The sequence below is a fragment of the Phocoena phocoena genome, chromosome 15, assembly GCF_963924675.1.
Source record: "Phocoena phocoena chromosome 15, mPhoPho1.1, whole genome shotgun sequence".
NCBI lineage: Eukaryota > Metazoa > Chordata > Mammalia > Artiodactyla > Phocoenidae > Phocoena > Phocoena phocoena.
Window position 1 is genome coordinate 48203027 of NC_089233.1, and position 23458 is coordinate 48226484.

Sequence of the window (23458 nt, forward strand, 5' to 3'; positions counted from 1 at the left end):
CCAGCATAGGTGATTAATCATGGACAGAGGCAGCCCCTCAGTTGAAAGCCAGCCGAGCGTAGCACAGCCATCTGTTCTGCGTTAGCTGTTGTTGAAAGGCCAGTGGCTTGAAACCATTTAGAAAACGCAGCCCTCCGTGCCTTCTGTCTCTTTCTCTGCCTCTCTTTGCATCTCCAGCTGGTAACCAAGTGGCAAATATATTTAGGAAGCAGCGGCTGGGTCCTCCCTCAACAATGCCATGGGCCTTGGATGCCAGGGGCCTCAGATGGCCCATTATGGGTGGGATTCTCTATGGGCTCCTCTGCATTCATGGAGGGACTTCAGAGGGACAGAACCAATGATGTGTGGCTGGGTTTAGGGAGAGAAAAGAACTTGGAGGAAGTCAGGTTTGTATTCGCTGAACTCTGTGCCAAGGTAGGTGCTGAGATGACCTTTGAAAACTCTGTGTCTAATTATCACAGTATCATCTCCCTAATCACAGTCCTTTCCGGTTCTCACTGTCTCTTCCTCACAGAGATTCTCGGTGAAGAGTAAGTCAGTAAGAACAGCCACGAGATAAGCTTGATAGTTGGATGGATAAGTGTAGTTTGCAGCCCCCAAAGAGCTTGCCCTGCCGAGAAGCAACATCTTACAAGAGATGTTTGTGAATGGATCTCGTGTCAAATATAAACAGTAGGAAAGTGAGAAAATTCCACTCTGGAGAGTGAATTGCTGTCACCCAGTGTACTCCTTTCCTTCCCCCTTCAAAGCATTAAATCTTCCCAGTTAGTCACTCCCGTTTTTTAAACCTATCAAACTCAAGTGTAAAAATATGTGTGCCCTGTTCCAGGGACCAGAGCAAAGGTCCAAGGTCACAGCTGGAAGGCGCGGGGGCCACTTTCTCCAAGTCCATGTTGGGTTAGAAGCAGGGTCAGTACCTCACCTGCCAATCTCATGATAAAATTTCACAAATGATCAGGATGAATGAAATAATCCAGACAAAATAATTTTAAAATGAGGCATGGTTGTATTTTCCAGTGTGAACGCATTATATTTTAAGTGTCACTCTTTTTTCTTTTATCTTCAGTTTCCTCTCCAGAGGGTAAAGAAAAGAAAAATGATTGAGGTTCATAAATTAATGAAGCTATTTGAAAGACCTTGCCATTTTATTCAATTCCTTCTCCTAAGAACTGAATACAGAACAGAAATTTAAGCCTTTGGAAAACATTTTTATAAAACCCCAGATATGGTACAGAATGAATTATGTGGAGTGCATTTGCCCACATGTACATAACAGAAGCACACAGCTTTTAGTGCTTCCTAAAGTAGATGGAATACTTAAGGCAATGTTGAGTAGAATCATATTTTCATATAAATTCAATCTCGATATGAAGTTGCTAGTTTTATTTTTCTACCTGCGCTTAGAATTCAGTTTTCCCTTGTGACTAGTTTACCTTGATTAGTCACATGCTGGGTGCTGATGTGATGAACATCAGAAGTTTGATACTTTTTAAAGCCTCTTAGCCTCCTTTTAGTCCATGGTCTCAAAAGAACCAAAGTGTGGCTGAATAAGAGAGTTGGGGTGACTCAAAATAAAGCCATCTGATTCAGATAACGAACCGAAATGTCCATGTGTTTACATTGTATGTTTTCAATTGCAATTTATAATTTTCTGATACTGAAGCAATTTATAATTTTCTGTCTCATCACATCCTCTCTTTCAGAAAAATGGCCTGATTTTCTGAGAGTGTGTTACTACTCCCAAAATATACATTCTCTCCTGTTCTGGTCTGACTTCCAGAGCTGTTCCAATTTCATGTCTTTTTAGCTTCTTCGGGGGAAGCATTATGCCCAGGGTCCATTTTCTGCCTCCAAAAAGTACACAGCATTGGGGGATTGAGCACCATCATAATGACAATGATCTCAATACCTGCCATGGCCTGGGACTATGTTCTACGAGAAAGAAGCCGAAGTGGTTATGTAAAAGCCAGACTAGAAGCCCCCAGAGTCCCTATAAAAGGAAGAGATTTGTCTTCAGTCTTTTGGACTTTGTTTTTCTTTTTCCTTGAGCTACTTTTATTCCACTCCAGGTCAAGAGTTTATTTTTTAAGTCAATAGAGAAAGATTGGGAAACTGTCTAAAATATACAATGTCTTCCCACAGTATACGTCCATCAGAAAGACTGGGGAAAGAATGTCCTGGGCTGAGGTTAAGTCCTGTGGCAAAGACCAATCCCATTTCCCCCTCCTAGGCAGGCGGTTAACTTCATTTCCCAGGATGCTTTGTGGTTAGGCAAGTTCCTGTAACTGAGTCCCAGCAATAGGATGTAGGCAGAAACGAAACATACCATTCCAGTTATGGCCCCTGAAAACTTCATACACACGACCCCCTTTGATGGCATCCTTGGAAGCCATAAGTTGGAGGAGCCACAAGATGGAAAAGAGGCTGTGTTTACACCCATTTTGGGCACTATATGAGCAACAAAAACAATGTCTATTGTGTTATATGTTGGAATTTGTTACAACAACTAATTAACCTTAACTAATACTGACCTTGTAAGAAAGATACCATGAAAAATTTTCAAGGATTCAAAATCCTAATGCCCTTTTACTTTTCATTGGCTAAATGGTGCCCTGATAAAGGGAAACTCTAATTTTTCAGTGTTAATTTTATTTTTTCAACCTCTCATTACTAGTCACCAAATAATGTCATGAAAACATGAAGTCTCTTGATTGAAAAAGACCCTAAGTGCAAATCATCATGAAGATGGAAAAGAGGAGGGGAGGAGGTCCCTCCAACATACTCAGTGGAAAATGCCATTTTTGGATGCTTAAGAATACCTGCTCACCTCTGTTTTGGAAATGTACTTCAACTCGGACAGAGAGGATTAGCTGGTGCCCAGTCTTTGCTGACTACTGTGTGAGTCAAATGCATTTATGAGATTTGGATGGTGTCTCCCTAGGAAACCTTAAGTGAGGGATTCAGCTAACTGCTTGGATAATTAAAGGAAAAACTCCATTTTTGCTTCTGCTATTCGGTAGTAATGGCTTGAATTATCTGCCTTACTCACCTCTGTATTAGATGGCGTCTAGACAAAGCCTTAGCACATGTAATAATGTAAAACCATTCATTTCTCAAAAGAACAGGAAAGGAACTCTACATTTTGGCTTATGCATTTATCTACCAAGGAAGTGATTATAACTCCAGTATTTGAACCAAAATAATTCCATAAGTAACCTCTAAAGAAATGATATTGTAGTTGTTTATAGAGAGTGATTAGAATTCAAGCCTTGTCCAGGAAATCTGCTTAGCCCCAAATTTGGTCTTTTAGTTTTCATTCATTCACATATTTGATGCTTAAGGCACAATTAATTAATTAATCACTACCCATTTGGAGGACTGGATTAGGGTATGTGTGACTAACGTAAGAGCCAAAGATTTCATGAGACAGAGGAAGGAAGGATTATTTCTTGACTGTGGCCACTGTGAGAGGACTTAGAAGGCTGAACAGAGATTCAGGAGATAAAGAATGGGTGTAGTGGGTTTGTGGGGAGAGATGAGAATCTTCTAGATAGAGGGAATACCAATTGGTGGTACCAATGTCTTATGAATCGTTGCTGGGATATGGCCAAACCTTACACTGAATGGGATCATTCATGCAGCCAACATATACTGTTTGAAGTTGGAGACAGTGTCCCTGCCCTCATGTCACTTGTATTCTCCTGGGGAGACAGAAAATAACCAAGGAAACAAGTACATAATTCTAGGTGGTGGTAAGTGCTATGAAGGAAAACGGTGCAGAATAAGGGAGTAGATAGAGTCACCCACAAGGGAGGGGGTGGTATTTTGGAAAGGGTGGTTAGGGATGGTCTCTCTGGGTTGGTGGCAGGTGCTAGAAGGGTCACTCCAGCATGAACCCCCATTCCAAGCTGTCCTGAGTCCAGATTTCATCTGGTCTCCAAGTTTGGGTCTGAGCCTGTTCTGAGAGGTGAGCTGGAGTAGCAGAAACTACAAGGGCATCTGTGTCCAGGGTCAGGAACAAAGAAGGTCTGGGTGGTGGTCAAGGGGTGAAAAATGAGGGAAGGTGGAAGCTGCTGGAAATCAGAGAGGACTCCAATTGTTTTCTTTGATTTTGACTTATCTGTGTTTTTGAACATGATCTGAATTTCATCCACTAACAGAATGCATCCCCTCCTTCCCACTGCTGTTCCTTTTTGCACAGAAACCACAGTGATCTTTAACCCCTCAGATATTCTCAGGGACTAGAACCAGGGATCTTTCAGTGAAGGGACAGAATACTCTGTTTTAATTTTAGAATGGACAATGTCACCATAAAGTAGTGACACCGTTATATAACCAAATGCACATTTAAAAGACATCACCTCCCCAGTTCAGGAATGGAGAGCCTCGCTACCCCAGAGGCCGATACTCAGAAGAAAAAAGAACGATCCCATTAGCTGAGGGTCTTCACTCCTCAGTCTTGCCAAAGGCAGCATGAGATGTGCAAGCAGAATTCTAGGGCCAAAGTAACAGCTTCTTCACAGATGGAATGTTTTGAATACCTCTCAAGTCATGCAAGAAATAAAAAAAAAACCTCACAAAGTTAGTGTGAGGAGGCCCTCTGTTGGGGAGCATGTCTATTTAATACTTCCTCCTCAGATCTTGGGCTCATCACAATTCTGATTTTCTAAAGGGCAAAGGAAGCTCAGCTCGAGGCAAAATTCCTGTACTGGCACAATGGCTGGGGTACTTAGCTCTAATTTTTTAGTCAGTTTCCCCATCCTTCTCTTATTGGTCTTCCTGCTATAGTTCACCAAAGCCTGTGTCTCCATATTGAAAGCAGAGAATTGAGGAAATTATTTGGATAATATCTAATAGGATTGAGGAAGGATGATGGTAATACTATTTGTCATCTTTTTGTAGCAATAATCCCAGAATACTATATTCAGAAAATATATTAAATGAAAAAGGAAAAACAGCCTATTGCATTCCATCCTGTCAAATTCCTATATTTTTTGAGGATCCTGTATAGCTAATTCCTTTATTTCCAGGAAGAACACAATTCATTATTCCATCTTGAATTTACCTTTAGTTTTTCTCTACCTATACAACATCCAGACACGTCCCCCACCCTGTCACCCAGAAACTCCTTCTGTTTACAGGCAAAGAGGGACACGTGTGACTTTGAAGAAAAATAGAAAATTCTATTTTTCTTAACTTTATTGTTTAAGCATAGGAGATTTTATTAGCAAAGATGAAGCTGTATTCTACTGAAGTTGGATATTATATGTTAGGAATTGGAACTCTGTATTTATTTTCACTTGTAAGTAAATTTCCACTACTCTTTTCCTCTCTAGGGAAACACTACTGACCACTCAATTATAAACAAATCAAATATTTCCATGTATATGATAGCAAAAAACGGTTTTGTGATTCACAGCGTTGGTGATTATCCCATCAGCCTAGCACTGAAGTAACAATAGGAAAAGTTGATGAAATCACAGAGATTCTTTTTCCTAGAGCCATTTTGGTCAGATAAGTAATGCCTTAGCCAATGGAGTGATCTATTGTCTGTTCTGAAGTGGAGAAATTTTCATCACCTTTCCATGAGACACTGATACAGGCTCAAGTTTGAGAAGCACGTTCTTACATCACAGAAAAGAAAAAGAGGGGCATACATGTGCAGAGGGGAATGTAAAGAGAGCAGAGGATGGAATTCTGGCAAATGCAAATGGGAAGAAGAACTAGCAGAGAAGGGGAGGAAGAACAGACAAATAAATAAAAGAGAACCAGGAAAGAACAGCATCTTCCACAACTAAGGGAAGACTGTTCTCAAGGAGAGAGGATGAGGTGGAAAGGTCAGTCAAGTTCAGCTGGAGGAGGACTAACAGGGTCAGAGGGCAGCGGCGACCTCTGAGGGGACAGAGTCCATGGAAATGGGCAGAGGATGAGGGCTGATGGCTGAGAGGGAGCAGTAGTGGGGGCAGGCAGACGGCCATTCTTCTGAGAAGATTTGCAGCAATGGAAGGTGTGCGACTTGACAGCTATTGAAACAGAAGGGGTGAGGGGAGGATTTTTACGATGAAGGAGATGAACAGGTTCCTGGTTGAGAAAAGCGGCTGGTGCCTTTAGAAGGTGGGAAGGGAGAGAATCAAGCACAGAGATGTGGAAGAGATAAGGGTCCTTTATTTGCTGAGCTAAGAGGGAAAGAGAGAAGGATTCAACAAATATTTGTTGAGAACTTGTCATTGCCAGGCACTGTTCTCGGTGTCAGGAACAAGACAGACAAAATGCTTGTTCTGGAGTTTACATCCTAGTGGGAAACCAGAAAATAAGCAGATACGTGTATAATTTATCAGGTGCTCATAAATGCTACTAAGACTGAAGCAAGGTGAGGAGAATTAGAGGGACAAGAAGGGGTGTGAAATTAAGGATACAGCTGCTCCTCTCATAAGGCTGATTTTGAGCAAAGACGTGAGGAAAGTGAGGGAGTGGGCTATGCCTGTGTTGGCTTGACATGATGTTCTAGAAAGGCCAGCAAGTGCAAAGATCCTTTGTGGGAGCTGTTCCCTGCATTCTAGGAAAAACAAGTATGCCAGCTACTTGGAGTGGACCAAGCAAGGGAAAGAGTGGTGGGAAATATGGAAGAGACCACATCAGGAGAAGCCCGGAAGCCCAAAGTCTGGACTTTACACTGGGAAAGATGGAAAACAATGAAAAGTTCTGAGTGAAGGGGTGATATAGTCTGGGTTACATTTTTTTAAGAGATAATTTTGGCTTCTGTGTGGAGAACAAGTCATAAAATGGCAAGAGTGGGGAGTGGAGATCATTCCAGTGATCCAGGTGAGAGGTGATGGAGGCGATGGTGGAGAGGGTGAGAAGGCCTGAGTAGGTGTAAGGCCTGAGAGACAGGAAGATTCCAGGGTGCATAAAAACTATTGGAAAAGTTAGAGAAGGAAAGCAGATGAGTTAAAAATAATAGAAATTTTCACCTTCATTGGGTGCTTACTATGCAACTTGCCATTCAGGGAGCAAGTGGTGGGTCGAGGACCGGGCCCCATGCAGTCTGGCTGCAAAGCACACGCCCTAACCCCTCCACGCGATACAACTTCCATTTTCTCTGAGAAGTAAAAGGTTACCCAGAGTTGGGGGACAGAGACCCCAAACTGGGGGTTCAAAACGTATGTTGACTTATTAATTGAAAAATATGCATCAAAGATTTAAATAAATAATAAGACAATCGTTGATGATGCTTTCTTTAGGGGAGTGGTTGGTGTCGCTTGGGCCTCACCCTCCTGCCTGGGCCCCGTCTCGATGAAGAAAATGACAGAGCCATCTTTCTGGATCTCTTCAAAAGTGGTGTTCATCACCGAGGTATCCCCATCACTGAGTCATCCCTTCAGCTGCCACAACTGGTGTGGGACTGACTCCCAGCCCCCAGTCCTATGAGATAAACGTTCCCTCCATCTGGGAGCCTTTCAAGGCTCCTTGTTTAGCATAAACGCTGACCTGAAATCCGGTGGGTCTGCAAGATGGAACTTGAGTCGTGGCATATTTATTAAGCTGAGCTCTGGGCTTGGCACTCAGAGGGACACCAAGTTCATTCATGACACAGTTCTTGCCCTTGAAGGGCTTACAGCATTGGTTTGGCTGGGGGACCACCCAACATCCACTAGGATGGAGAAACCAAATCTCCACTTTGGGTTCCTTGCACTGCACGAAGTGACAGGCCAGGAGACGAGAAGGGCCTCGGTGCCTGTGGAAGGCCTGGGTGGCTTGCAGCCCCTCAGCTTGCGGTGCATTAACTCCACGAGCAGCCTGGCTGCAGAGTCAAGGTGGCTGTTCGTTCATAAACATTGTCATTTCACTGGGACTGCTACTTCATCTTTGAACCTCGGCTTCAAAGAACACTGGCCTTATTCCTGTCGTCTGCCTTTCTTTGAAGCGTATGGCTTTGCCTTGCGGACTAAAGTGAAGACATCCATCAAGCAACAGATCTGGCCAACCGCTCCCCAAACTCAACCCAAAACAAAGCCTTGAAAGGCTCCAATCACAGCGGCAGGGGAGCAGCCGGACATCAAGGCTCGGAGCAGGGTGCTTTCTCAGATCCCGTAAGGTAGCTCTGGCTCCATGAAGTGCAGCCCTTTGAGCTTCGGGCAACTTTACCCTGAGAGGTGCTCTGTCTTTGCAGAAAGGGGTGAGTTACTGCAACGTTCCCAACCAGACTTGTTTATCTTATTTAAAGCAGGCATTGTTGTCAATGAGGCCAGCGTGATGGTTCACTGTGTGCTTTTGAATTCTTCAAAAGCCCTGTCAGGCGGAACCATCTGAAACTTGGCCGATGATTCAGTCAGGTTTCTTTTTTATCACTTTCTTTTGTTAGTTCCTTTGAAAAGAAACTGTCCGATCTTTCTCCCTGATTCCCCTTCGCTTGACTCTGAGAACACAGACTGAACACGTATCCTTCTCTCATTTCTTTCCTTTTTCTCTTAAGATGGCAGGAAGGGTGAAGTGAGACCCTTTAACTGGGAGGTTAAAAATAATGACCAGGTAAGAGAGAGAACCAAGGGAAATATCTCTCCCCTCAGAGGAAGAGAAACTGACGATAGATAGCTATCAAAGTTCTTATGATCATGTCTTTAAATGTAACTTTTCTGCAGATCTTTTTGGTCAGATAAACAGAGTGAGTTCTGTCTGTGATGAAGTGGTAAAGCCATCCAGGGGTGGGGAGGAAAAAATTGTCAAGTTGGGGACATGTTAGTCAATGGATGCTGATAATATATATACTACAGGGTTTAAGAAATTAGTGATCTTTATTAAGACATAGGCTAATTTTCAGGGTAACTTGTTTCTAGTTATTCATCTTGAAAATATGACCAATGGATAATTCTGGTCATCACAGGACAATTCATTTAACTGGCATTTTAGCTTTAGTCTCAAATAATTGTTTTCCATTAAGAAATGCACATAGTCAAGATCATTAAGATGACTTTGAGAGAGTTCCAGTGGTTCCGGACCAGTTTTTTCACACAACTGGACAGTTCATGTGGGAATGGAGACAGGTCTATTTCGAGTTTCAGCTTTAGAAGGTTTAAAGATATCTGCTTATTCATATCTGTATCCATATCTCTTAGTTTACCACCACCATTTCCCCAAATTCAGGTGGGCCATGTGACTAGTTTTGGCCAATGCATGGTAAGCAAGGTGATGTGTCACTTCGGGGCTGATCTTTCTTTCTACCATGGTGACTGTGGAGGCCAGTTGCTGAGATGGCCAAGCCTCAAGCTCGCAGAAGCCTGAGTCACTTCCTACGGAGAAGAAGTGTGCAGGGAGATGTCCGATTTGTATTAGATCTGGTATTAGATCTGCGAGCAAGAAATAAACTTTGATTCAGGTAAGTCTTTGAGATTCTCAAGGTTTATTTGTTACACTGGCATAATTTAGCTTATCCTGACTAATCCAGGACCTTGAAGGAAATCTAGCTTTACCTCACCTGCATCACAAGAATCCTTTCTACAGCTTCTCCAAGACATAGTCCAAATACTTCTTGAACACCTCAGGAATAATACCAAGTAATGCAGTAAGCAATTATACAATGCTTACTATAGATGGAATTGTTTTCAGTCATAATGAAGCATTTTATATGTCTTATTTTACCTCATTCTCACAAAAACCTTAGTTCATCAATATCCCTTTCCTTATTTTACAGCTGGAAGAACTGAAGCACAGACAGGTAACTTGCTCAGGGTTGAGCAGATCAGTGAACTCACTTGCCTAAGACCACAGCAAGTTAAGTAGTATCCCAGGAGTCAAGTCCAGGCAGCTGCTTTCAGTTTATGCCCTTAAGCATTGCACCATGGATGGACTGGATTCGCATTTCCTTTTTTTTTGTTTGTTTGTTTTTTAATAGATCTTTATTGGAGTATAATTGCTTCACAATACTGTGTTAGCTTCTGTTGTACAAAAGTGAATCAACCATATGCATACATATATCCCTATATTCCCTCCCTCTTGAGCCTCCCTCCCACCCTCCCTATCCCACCCCTCTAGGTCATAGCAAAGCAAAAGAGAAAAACAAATACCACATGCTAATGCATATATATGGAAGCTAAAAAAAATATATATATATGGTACTGATGAACCTAGTGGCAGGGCAGGAATAAAGATGTAGACATAGAGAATGGACTTAAGGACACAGGGAAGGGGAGGGGGAAGTGAGGTGATGTGAGAGTAGCATCGACATATATACACTACCAAATGTAAAATAGTTAGCTAGTGGGAAGCAGCAGCATAGCACAGGGAGATCAGCTCCGTGTTTTGCGACGAATTTCTCTTTCACACGGACTATTCAATAAGACACAGAATCATAAAACCCAAAAGACATGGCTGGAAATGACCTGAAGGTCAGTCAATCATTGCATTTTACATAGAGGAACAAAGTCACCCTCCAAGCCTTTTTCTTGCTTTAGTGAAAAAGAAAAGTCTATCCTTTTCAACCCAGTGACTGAGGAGCACGGGGGCTCAGTGGAATGGCTTCAGGGACCATTGGTTTGGAGGTACATAGAGACACTACGTCATCCGCACCAGCCCTGTTTTAATCTGTTTTATATATAGTAGGCTTCTGGGTAAAATGTGTATGGGAATAAAGTATTCTGCTGTTTTAATAAAATTGAAAAATGATGGATCTCTCCATATTTCTACTGAAATAGTAGGCTTGGAACATTGCACTAGACAGTATAGCGTTTCACATCAGCTGAGAGGTGGGTCACGGCACACAGATTGTATAGTCCAGTGAGCAGGTCTGAGGCCAGGGTAATTTGCTGCTTCTACAAACACACTCACTAGACTGCCTGACAGCAAGAACTGCCCTAGCCATCACTGTTCCCCATTGTGATAAATAGTAGAAGCTCTATAAACTGTATATGAAAGATGGAGAGTTCCAAGAGCCTTTGATGAAACCATTTTTCAAAAAAAAGGTTAAGCTCATTTGAGTTGAACAAAGTAGCACACCTTGGCTGTGGTGATCCAACATCAAAGAAATGGCTGGTAGGTTATCGTTGTGAGTGTTTTGTCCATATATTCTTAAATGGGCAGTGGTGACTTTCTTCTCCCCAGCTCCTGGCTGGTAATGAATGAATGAATGAATGAATGATGAGATAGATGGGTGGCTGGATGAAAAAAACGAATATTAAATTGACTAGTTTGTTCCCAGGGAAACACAAGTGACAGTTCCAAGAAAGCACAGGCAAACACACACCAAGTTTGGCTTCATAAACAAAATTATCCACATTTGCTGATCACATTAAGAGGTGAATTAGAAAGTTTTCATTGCTTTAAAAGAGGATCCTCCGCTTTTTTGTGTGCTGACGGCAGTTCTAGTACATTTATATACTGTGTACTCTTATGTATTATGTACTATTGATGTGCATATGGCTTGATTTACAAATTGGTTAAGACAAAGGTGTATAGGGACTTCCCTGGAGATCCAGTGGTTAAGACTCTGCGCTTCCACTGCAGGGGGAGTGGGTTCAATCCCTGGTCCGGGAACTGAGATACCACATGGCACGCGATGCGGCCAAAAAAAGAAAAAAAAAAGACAGAAATGTATATTTGAAAAGGGGGGAGGTTGATGGGGCAGAAGGGAGACAGGGAGAGGTCTAGGAAAGGGAGATGTGCTTGCTGCAGACCCTCTTACCTTGTGTGGTCCCATCTAGTCCCATGATGAATTTCATTGCTCTGATGACTTGCTCTGCTATCGGGGGGCTCATGGAGGTGGCATAAGCAGCGCTATGTGAGTGAGCCCGTAAATAATCCACAAGGTCCTTTAATACAGGAAGAAAATCCAAAAAGAAGGCAAATAAATCTCAGTGTTAGTGGCCCCATCCCCACCCATCATCGCACAAGACATTTGATTCTCGAATGTGGTCTGATTTTCAATGGGTATCACCAAACTCTTTATTTTTTGTATCCTTTCTTCTTAGTCTCTCCCTAAACAACCTAGAAGGTATACAACAATGGGATGCTGCAAATTTGGAGTGGAGTTCTGTAAGGCAAAACCAGATGTGTAAAGGAAAAGTGGTTTCCTAGACATTTGTTTGGGTACCTAGCCCACACAAGCACTGGTTTAGTATTCAGGAGAGTCTAAAGAAAAATCCGGGACGTGTTTTTTGCCCTTGAGCATATTACATTAGCTTGTGCCCGTGGAGGAGTAATGGCTGGAAAAATAACAAGACATGCAGACTAGTTTATGCAGCGGGGCTACCAGATGGCCGAGGAAGGAGAGGGGATATTACCAGCGGGAGTAGATAAGGGAGGCTCCAAGTAGAGCAAGTAGAATTGTCTTGAAGAAAGAAGACAGACAAAGATAAAACGAAAACTTTCAGGGGAAGGGAGCAGCAGGAGGGAGAGGAGAGAAATTAAACCAGTGTGGAGATGAGGACCAGAAAAACTTTAGTTGTGCCTTGAGCAGGAGACAACTGTTGGGATTTTTGTGTAACCCTATTTGGAGCGCTGACCCACTGCAGGATGCTGGCCCGTACAGTGGTAGGAATGATTCTCCACCTGCATGTCTGACCCTTGAGGCCAAACCTGAGGTCCCAGGTAAGCATGCTGAGAGCCTGAAGAATCTCCAATCACCTCATTCTACAGCGATGGTGAGGGACTCAGAGCTGGTACCTGGAGGCACTCAGCCCTGGCCAGGCAGACCATCCATTGGCCCACCTTTCCTGACTCATAACCCAGGACCCTCAGGGTTGTCCTGCAGAAAAGCTAGTGGGCCCATAGTGGCTTTGCATTAGCAGTGGGGTCTGTAAAGCATCAGCCGCCTTCTCTCCCAGGATAACGACACAGCTTAGGATCCCACTTAGGATCTACTCTGATCATTCCCTGGAAGATGAACTGGGGAGAGCTCTGCTTTGAGCAGGCCCATCTCGTCCTAACTCCCCTTCACCGGCCACATCCACTCCCACCTCTGCACCTGGGACTGTGCCCACCTGTCACTTTTCTCCCTCGGGTTATGGGTGTTGTGTTTGCTCCCAACCATGGGTCGTTACCCAAGCATTTTAAATGTACATAGTTTATCTTCCTATGAACTAGTAACCAAAGTTAATAGGTAAGTAAGTAGAGAGTACCTAAAGTTACTATGAACTTTCCTAAACGTTCATAGTAAAGTGAGTGGCCTGCCTTACAGGTGGTTGGTGACATGATGCCTCTACCTGGCCCACAGGGGGAACAGGTAACTCCATCCTGTCTTTCCTGTTTCCTTCAATATGTCCTTCATCCTTAATCCCCTCTCCCAAGCTCCTGCTTCCCCGACTTCCTTTCTCCTTCATTTCACACTCTTCATTTCTTTTTGTTGGTTTGTTTCTTCTTTTCCATCCCCATCGTTTCTACTCTGGTTCCCTCTCTCTCTCTCCCTCTTTTAACATCTTTATTGGAGTATAATTGCTTTGCAATGGTGTGTTAGTTTCTGCTTTATAACAAAGTGAATCAGCTATACATATACATATATCTCCATATCTCCTCCCTCTTGCATCTCCCTCCCACCCTCCCTACCCCACCCCTCTAGGTGGTCACAAAGCACCAAGCTGATCTCCCTGTGCTATGCAGCTGCTTCCCACTAGCTATCTATTTTACATTTGGTAGTGTATGTATATCCATGCCACTCTCTCACTTTGTCCCAGCTTACCCTTCCCCCTCCCCGTGTCCTTAAGCCCATTCTCTAGTAGGTCTGCATCTTTAGTTCCCTCTCTTTAGTTATTTTAATTTTAAATTCTCCATTCAAATCCTTTTTCTTTCCATTTCTAAGTATTTCTTTCCTTCCTTTCTCTCTCCTTTCTTCCCTCCCTTCCTCCCTCCCTCCCTCCCTCCCTTCCTTCCTTTCTTCCTTCCCCCTCCCTTCCTTCCTTCCCTTCCCCTCCTTCTCTCCCCACCCCTCGCCTCTTCCCTCCTTCCATCTTTCCATTCAGCAAGTTTGTACAAGGATGTGCTCTGGGCTATGTTCTGAATGCCGGAGCCCAAGAAGAGGTGGAAGATAGAAAGCCTAGTCCCTGGCAGCCATTCTCCACTTACATTAAAATCAAAATTAAGTTTCTGTCCATTATTTTGTATAGTGAATCTCATAAAAACAGTGTTTTCACTGTATCTGAAGAGGATGTGTGCGACGTTGGCCTGAATGAAGGCACTGGCCACATGGTATCCAGGAAGTTCACTTTGACGATGGAGGATGTGGCGGGAGGGTCAGGGAGAGAGAGGCGGTCATTTTCCAGAGTAGCCGCAGTCAAGCTGCTCTTCACAATCCTCCGTGAGCAGCAGCGGGTGTTTTCTTTCTCTGCTGAGTGCTGGTGCCTTCCAGCAGGATGCTGGGGAAGCCAGTGAAGAGGGAACGGGTGGGATGCAGGAAATGGGATCAAGGGGCTCATGTGGTCAGGAAAGATCTGTTTTGAGGAGATGATCTGACCTTGAAGGATGGGTAGATTTGGACAGAGGACGGGAGAGGCATGGACATGTGCTAAAATTAGTAATAAGGATGGCATCCTAATCAGCACAGGATGGAGGAGTCAAATGGGGGCAGAGGGAGAAGCTACTGCCTCCAAGAAAAGGTGATGGGGGGTTGTTCTCTTGAAGGGAGTTCTGACCGCAGAGTTACAAGACAGGCTGTGGAGACTAGATCACTCGGGTTCAAATCCTGGCTCTGCCACTTAGTGATATGTGACCATGGCCAAGTTACTAAGCCTCTCTGTGCCTTAGTCTCCTCTGAAAAATGAGATAAGGGTAATACTTAACTCAGGGTCCTTGTGAGGATTAAATGACTTAATACATACACAGTGCTTAAGAAGCATCTTGTACCTAGTGAATACCTGATGCTGTTGGCAATTATTGTTAATGGATTGCCATCTCAGAGATTCTTAACACTGGGAGCATGGGTTGGGAGGAGGGGACCAAAATGTAAAAACTTCTTACAGTGTCTTTATTCCAGCTCGCTTGTAATGCTGTAAGGTTACATAACTGCATGTTGGTAGATCCGGGCATCAAACCAAAGATTTTCAGCCCAGCGCTTCCTCCATCCTTATTGGGTGGTTAACAGTAGGAGTGAAAAGAAAGGAAAAGAGAGGCGTTCTAAAGAAAGGAGAACCCAGACCTGATGGCAGATTGCATGACTGCAAAGATGGTAGAGCTGACAGTTCATTGATATACCCAGAGCTGATATTCACTGGCTGCTTGAAGCTCCATTTTGAGAATTTTATGTATATTTTACATGTATATTTGCATGTATTAACTCAGCTTCACAGTAACGCTATGAGATAAGTATTATTTTTATCTCCATTTTACAGGTGGGATCACTGAGTCGTGGAACAGATCAGAAAATTATCCAAACAAAAAGTGCAAAAAGTGGCGGGATAACAAGGATTTGGACCCAAACAGTCTGTCCCGAGATTACCGCCCCCCTTGCACCCCCCTTAGCTCTGCACTGTAGTCTTCAGACTAGAGGAGCTGGCTTGGCACAGGGTGGGGGACGGCCCAAGGAGCACAGAGAGGACCACCTTCACTGCTACTTATCCCTGTGGTGCTTGCCCTAATCCACAGAGATTGCACCTCTGGAGGAGAGGGGAAGAGGAGAATTCCTAATGTACTCAAGTGTTCATAGTTCTAAACCACAGATTGAATTGTATCAGTCTCAAAATATTTCCTGTCTATTACATTTATTTCTCCAAAGAAACTGGAACCTCCTTGAGAGTAGGGAACTGAGTTATATACTTTATTATACACTCTCTTATAATCCATAGTGGTGGGTACTTAGTGGGGTTCTGGTAAATACTGATGGTCTAATGGAGAGCAGAAGGGTTTAGGGGCTAAGGAAGGATGGTGAGGGTCCCTGAAGTATAGAGGGAGGTATTAAGCTACATTCTTAGGAACAGGTGTAGCAATATTCTCTGTAGCCTTGGGGCATTGCTGACAAAGATCAAAGAAACAAAACAAAGCTGCCTTTGATCCGTAAAGGGGTCTTTGTGTCCCCAACCCCCAATTTTCCTATCAAATTGAGAAACTTCACAAAGCCAAGGTCACACGCATCCTTAGTTTGAATAGATGCCTCACCGGCACAGTATCACTTCCTTTAAGCAGTAAGACTGTCTTGCCCATAATCTTATTTCTTTCAGACTGAGTCCAATTTCTCTCAGAATCTGAGTGTGTGGGTGGGAGGTAATTTACCTGTGTGGTTCAGAAAGTGGGACTCTTGGAGTCCCCTCAGCAGGACATCAAGGAAGCCTTGGTTCCTGGTTTTCCGATTTCCTCCTATCACTTGCCCACTGGATGCCATGAACCATGAATTACGAGTTAGCTTTGGTCTTAAGGAGAGACCATGTTGTGTTTTCCTTCAGGCTGGGTTAGAGGTCTCTTCAGACCGAGGTTTCCAAGGCCATTAGTAAATGCAAAACCCTGAGCCTGGAGTTCAAGGACAAGGGTGGCTTTTCTGAGAAAGTTAGACAGGAGGCTCTTAGGGTAAACATCTTGGCATTCATTCCATGACCCCCATTTACTTCAAAGGGCTGTTAAATACAGCCAGGGCTGAGCACGCAGGGCAGAGCTGGCTTCTGCCTTCGTCCGGCGCCCAGGCTTCTGGGCTAACACTCACGCCAAGCTTGGCTGCCCAGTCACCTCCTCCAGAATCTCAGCCCTGCAACCTATCAGTCCACAGGGTCACTTTCGCTTCCTTCATTTGCAAATCTCTGGTCAGCCAGTGGAGGCTGTGAAAGCCAGTGCTCAACCCCAGGCATGCATGAGGACTCAGGATCCTTGCCTGAGCAAAACCGGGATCCTAGAAGCTGGGGCCTGCAGTGTTGACCCCATCTCCTCAGCAACTGAATTAATGCAAATTAAAAAATAAAAATAAGGAAACTAGCCCCATCAGCTCAGGCTTTCTTCCAAGAAGCCTTTCACGGCATGGAGCTCTGATAGGTGGAGAGAAGTAAGTACCTGACATTTCACCTGAAGGTCTTGAAAGGAGAGAAAGATTCACTGTGGGTTGTTCATGGATCAGCTACAGCAGCTCCAAACTCACAGTGGGCAAAACAGTAAAACCTTGCTGGCTCCTGAGAGACTGTTTCAGCAGTTTCCCTGAGGTTGGGAGAGTAGGTCAGGCCAAGGCAGTAAACTCCAAGAGTGGAGATGAATTTGTCGGACATTTTGTTACCGGAAGGCTGAAGTGAGGACAAAAAAAAACCTCTACTCTCTGTAGTCGTATCTTAGCACCAAACCAATTTTTCTTTTGTGTGTTTCCGAATATTTTTTCTTACGTGACGCATCTGCCTTCACCTGCTCCCTAAAGATTTCTAGAGCCTCCTAGAAACTATTACTAGGAATATAGTTCCTGTACCACTAACACTGACCTTGACATCTAAAAAGAGAGTTAAGAGCTAGACAGTTTTATAGTTTTCTAGATTTTTGGACTCCAGTAATTATTTTGAAATCTCAAGATTTACTAGGAAGCCCATGAGCAGAGTGAACTTGAAATTATTAAGATTTCAGAAAAATATAAAGTCCTAGTGTGTGCACTTTAACATTTTTTTATGGTTAATTTTGTTGCTTTTGTAGTATTTAGTATCTAGAATGCTGGATATACTTTAAAATACCCAGAAAAAATATGTATGATGAAACTCTGAACTCAAATTATTTAAACAGATACTAGAAAGGTTATTTTTTCAAACAAATCTGTAGCATTTGCCCAACCCTATGTCCTATCAATTAAAAAGCATAGTTTAAAACAAACTGAAAGTGAAAATTCTTCAAAGTCCAGGGGCGTAAAAACTATGATTTAAATGGAAACTATACATAATATAAAATTAACTTAATTTAACAAATTAAATGCACAGAGGACCAGATGCATAAGTTCCATTAACTCATGGGCTCATTAGGCTAGAAGGAAACCACAGTTTATCTGGGTTTATCACAGTCTCACCGAAACGATTCCAGACAGGTGTTTACCTGACTGAGTTTTAAATCATCACGGAACGGCCCATGCAGACACTTTCTCAAGTGACCTCCTATCTCCTGCTCACCCTCCACATCTTGAAAACTACCCTGTGTTTTCTAGGTTTTGCGTCTTGCTGTTTCAGGACAGTAGGTCTCTGCATGGGTCAGCCAAACACTCTCTAATTCTTGCTGCCACCTAGTGGTAAATTCAGAGACTGCAGAGGATTTGTGGAGGGAGGAGGGGGAAGGGGAGGGAGAGCGAGAGGGGAAGGTGAAGGGGAGGGCGGGGAGGGGGAGAGGGGAAAGGGGGAAATGATGAAGCCCTCTGGGTCTAAGTATGAACAAAATGAGGTTTTTTTAAGAGCAAAAAATGATCTACATACTTTTATCTCCCTCTTGATTAATGTAAATACTAAATAATTTTCACAATTGCTCAGTATCTACCCCAAATCAATAGAAGTTACATAGACAAGAGCAAATACACTTTTAAAATAGTCCACCTGACCTTAGGATGGAGAGTATGTGAGAGAACCATACTGAGCTGGTCCTAAAGGGGCCGTCAGGAGCCTTTGTTTAAAGCGGGTATCACTTGAAGGAACTCTAAGGTGGACATACATGATGACAGCTACCAAGTTTGACAACATTTCAAGGATCCACTCGCTTCAGTTTATTCAGGTGCCTTTGGTTCAGGAAACAGAGTTACGCTTGGTTAAAAATTCTGTAGCTCAGAACTTCTGCTAAAGTAATCACAAAGCCGAGTAGCCTGAGTCGGGGGCGTGCCTACTTTGAGACCCTCTGATCCCATTGCTTTGACAGTCGGGAAACGGAAAGTTTAACCTCTCACCAGATTTAGCTGAGTTTTGTAAGATCCTGGGCATTCCCTATGTTTTTAGCATCACCCAGCGAATTCCCACAGACCAGTGGAAGGACGCTGAACAACAATGCTTTGAGCTCGGAAGCAAGTGATGCTTCTTGAAGGGTAAAGACCACTAAAAGCTCTGGACGTTTTAAGCATTTGCGCATCTCATGGCAGGGTCAGTGGCCGTAATAAAATCTGTTGTTCTAAATCATGGGCTTTCCACAACCAGACTGTTTTCGCCGTACTCTCTGGTTTTGTCTAACTGGTTTACCAGGAGTCTGAACTCCTGTTCCTGCTGGGGACAATGAGTGAAGAATCAGGAATTTTAGAGAAGCCATCGAGACACCGGCATGCACTGCTTTTGAGCCTTCTTTGCCCTCCTGGCTGGAGCCAGCTGCACTATCACAGTCTCTCTGGGACAGGTGTAGGCCTGGGGGAGACAGCTATCAGGATTTGGATTAGACTGTCCTATAAAGGAGCAGATTAACTGGCTCTCTGAGCCCTGAAACCCAGGGGTTTTTTTTGTTTTGTTTTGGTTTTTGCAGTGTGTGGGCCTCTCACTGTTGTGGCCTCTCCTGTTGCAGAGCACAGGCTCCGTCGCGCGCAGGCCCAGCGGCCGTGGCTCACGGGCCCAGCCGCTCCCCGGCATGTGGGATCTTCCCGGACCGGGTCACGAACCCGTGTCCCCTGCATCGGCAGGCGGACTCTCAACCACTGCGCCACCTGGGAAGCCCTGAAACCCAGGTTTTAATATTTCATTTTCTTTCTCTCCACCCCTTCCCTCTTCTTTTAAAATCCTTTCAAGCATTTGTTTTATTTTAGCAACCCCCTTGGTGACATTGGCAGTAGAATGACAGGGATAACACTTAACAGTCTGATTCCTTCAGATCAGAATCTTAAGTCACCTAGATAAGGTATCAGAGGATGACAAGATTTGACCCATGGCTTATCCAAAATTGTGGAAGAGAATTAGTTTGCAGAGAAAATCTCTAAAAAAGACATTTCCAATCTTGCTACTATTTTGATTAAAACTCTGAAAACCCACAACTTGTAGCACAGGGTCAGTGTCCTGAGCATCTGACCTCTGCTCACTGTTTCTACCACCCACCTTGCATTTTTCACGCCACAAAACCCAAACGACTTACCGTTCTGCAGCATCACTTCTGTGGCTTGTTAGCCATCATTCCCTCTTCCTGAAATATAAACCCCGCTGCCCCATCCTTTGTCTACAAGACTGACATTCATTCTAAGACTTCTTAGGTACTGCCCTTTCCTTTGTACTGTCTTTGCCTGTGTGCACAGCCGGTGTTGTCTTTTTATGGTCATGTGATTACTCATCACATGCTCCTCTGCGCTATCAGAGAATGAGCTCCTTGACCTTCTGGGCCTGCCATGGCTGTGAACACACCGTGGCAAGGCTGCCCTCAGCAGTCAAGTGTGTTGGACTGAACTGAAGCTCTCAGGGAAATCAGAAGACCCCGCAGACTACCTTCCGAGGGCATTCAGGTTTTAAACAGACACAAGGGATCTGTCTCTTACCTTCCTTCCAGCTATGTAACCTCCCGAGGCGCCAAAGCTTTTGGTGAATGTGCCCATAAATACATCAATATCTCTGGGGTCCATTGCAAAGTACTCCATCACACCGCGGCCGGTCTGGCCCACGGACCCAATACTGTGAGCTTCATCTACGTAGAGGTAAGCCTTGTATTTCTTCTTTAGAGCCACGATCTGGGATAGACGCGCGATGGAACCTTCCATGCTAGGGCAGAAGGAGAAATGCTCATCACCCGTGTGTACCCTCCAGGGAAACTCCGTGTCACTCTCCCTTTCAGTACTTCTCAGACAGTCTGCCCTGACACCAGATGGGGATGGCAGAGACATGCTATTCCTTTCTTCTGAAGGCATATTTTATTTGGTGGAGACAAACCTCTCAATCTTGTAAGGCTGCTCTGGCATTATTTCACTTGGGGAAAAAAAATAATTTACATTCAGTGGATTTAAGTGCTTAGAGTTGTTATAGCTAATTCCCAAGTAAACAGCTCACTGCATTGTTGATCAATTTATCAATATTAGTAAAGCCGACTAGCATAACTAGACTGACCATGTTGGATTCTAGGTATTTTGCTAGTTTTAATTAAATTGCTCTATGTTGATGTATCTTCATCAGCCTGCTACTGTCTACTTGGTCAGTTCCCTCTGACCTAAGCTCAGTGCTTGAACTGCCAAAGATTAAAAGAAGGAATTAAAAACACACAAAAGAACTTTAAGACATCATAAATTTATTAGAGCATGGGAGAAAGTCCTTAGGGTCTCCTGTTCAGTCCTCACTGAACTCAAAGGCTTATTCGAGGCTTCTGGTGGTGTCCCTTCTTTTCCTTTAGGGCAATGGTTCTCAATCTTGAGTGAGCATCAGAGTCCCTTGAATGGTTTGTTACAACACAGATTGCTGGGTCCCACCCACAGAGTTTCTGATTTAATAGGTCTGGGATGGGCTTCGACTTTGCATTTCTACCAAGCTCCTGGGAGATTCTCCTACTGCTAGCTGGCAACAGCACTCTGAGAACCACCGCTATAGATCAACTTTTGTCGCCTAAGTGCTTAATTTTTCATGGTATTATTGTAATTTTAAATTTACATGGTATTTTAAATTGCAAAAACACTTCTCTTCCGCCAGCAAAGGGAAAGACAGGAAGTAAATAAGCAAGTGAAATGAACATTGATATTTACATGGCACCTCTTGGAACCCAAAGGATTTAGAAGAACTCTTGTCTTTAATCAGTTCTCAGAACACTTCTTAAGCTGTGTCCACAGCTCACACAGTTTTGACTGCACTGACAGGCGAGTTCTATGAAAACACACAGACTCACACCCTCACCCCCATGAAGGAGCTTGTCAAACAGTTTAAGCAACCCATCAATTTAGTTCAAGAACTAGTCAATTGACACAAACAGAGTTGACCTTCTCCCTTCTTCTTAATTAGTTTATGTATTTATTTAATGTATTAAAAAATAATTTAAGTGTTAGGTCGATTCAGTCAAAACAGTCCAGCTGTTACATAGTTACCCAGACCAACAGGTGTTGGATGCTTTTTCTTTTTTTTAAAGGACTTTATTTTTCAGAGCAGTTTTAGGTTCACAGCAAAATTGAGTAGAGGGTACAGAGATTTCCCATATACCCCCGCCTGACATATGCATACCCTCCCCCACTATCAACATCACCCACCGAAGTGGTACATTTGTTTCAACTGATTAACCTACATTGGTGCATCACCATCTAAAGCCCATAGTTTATATTAGCGTTCACTCTTGGCCTTGTATGTGAAACCAAGCAGGACCCTGAGGGGCTCCTGGGCACAAAAGCCTTCTGTCCCCTGTTTCTTATTTGTAGGAAATAGGTTTCAGCTTTCATGACCTACCCTGAGTTCCAGAGGGCAGGTTCAAACAGTTGCTAATCAGGGAAGAGAGGGGATGCAGAGACAATGGAAGAGCAGTCAAGAAACAATAGTGCGGCCTTGGGTCAGGGTCCTGGTTCTGCCTCAAGGGATACACATAACAATATCTTCGAGCTCCTCTCATATTTACCCATTTGCCAACTGAAGGACATTTTGGTTGCTTCCAAGTTTTGGCAGAACTAAAACCCCCAACAAATGGAAGATGTTAACTACTTGATGAAGCGCTCTTCATTCAAGAGAGGTCAGTTTGATAACCTCCAGAACCACAGAAGCTCATCAAAAGACCACCAAAGGCCAGATTAAAGGAATGCAGGCCCTGCATACACCCTGAGCCTTATCAGCAGCTCCATCCTTGAACCACTGTTATAAAGCTCCTCACCAAATCCCCCCAGGTTGGGACACACAGTTTTGAGAGCATTAGCCCCTGTGTCCCCCTTTGTCTGGCAAAGCAATAATGTTATTCTTTTCTACTTCACCCAAAACTCTGTCTCCAAGATTTGATTTGGTATTGGCGCACAGAGGCTGAGTTTTGGCATCATACATTCTATGGGTTTGGACGAATGCATAATGACACGTATCCATCATTATAACATCACACAAACTACTTTCACTGCCCTAAAAATCCACTGTGCTTACCTACTTATCCCTCTCCACACCCAACCCACGGCAACCAGGGATCTTTTTGCTGTTTCTATAGTAATGCCTTTCCCAGAACATTATGTAGCTAGAATCATACACTATGTAACGTTTTCAGATTGGCTTCTTTCACTCAACAATATGCATTTAAGTTTCCTCCACATCTTTTCATTGACTCCACAGATCATTTCTTTTTAGTGCTGAATAAAATTCCATTGGCTGGATGGACCACAGTTTATTTAGCCATTTGCCAACTGAAGGACATTTTGGTGGCTTCCAAGTTTGGGCAATTATAAATAAAGATGCTACAAACATCTGTGTGCAGGGTTTTGAGTGGACACAAGTTTTCAACTCCTTTGGGTAAATACCGAGGAGCATGGTTGCTGGATTGTATGGTCAGAGCATGCTTGTAAGAAACCACCAATCCGTCATCAAAAGTGGCTGGACCATTTTGCATTCCCACCAGCAGTGAATGAGAGCTCTGTGTTACTGCACATTCTCGCCAGCGTTTACTGTTGTCAGTGTCCCAGATTGTGAACTTCTAACAAGTGTGTAGTGGTATC

The 23458-nt window shown here is 43.6% G+C and overlaps 1 protein-coding gene across 1 annotated transcript in view; it reads right to left on the minus strand.

Moving 5' to 3' along the window:
- Positions 1–23458, minus strand: part of SPTLC3 (serine palmitoyltransferase long chain base subunit 3) — a 125091-nt gene that overhangs the window by 22232 nt on the left and 79401 nt on the right. Inside the window, exons 8-9 of the mRNA XM_065892925.1 lie at positions 20348–20567; positions 11675–11801 (exon numbers count right to left, since the gene is read on the minus strand). Of these exons, the coding sequence (XP_065748997.1) occupies positions 11675–11801; positions 20348–20567 (347 nt within the window). The remainder of the gene's footprint in view (positions 1–11674; positions 11802–20347; positions 20568–23458) is intronic.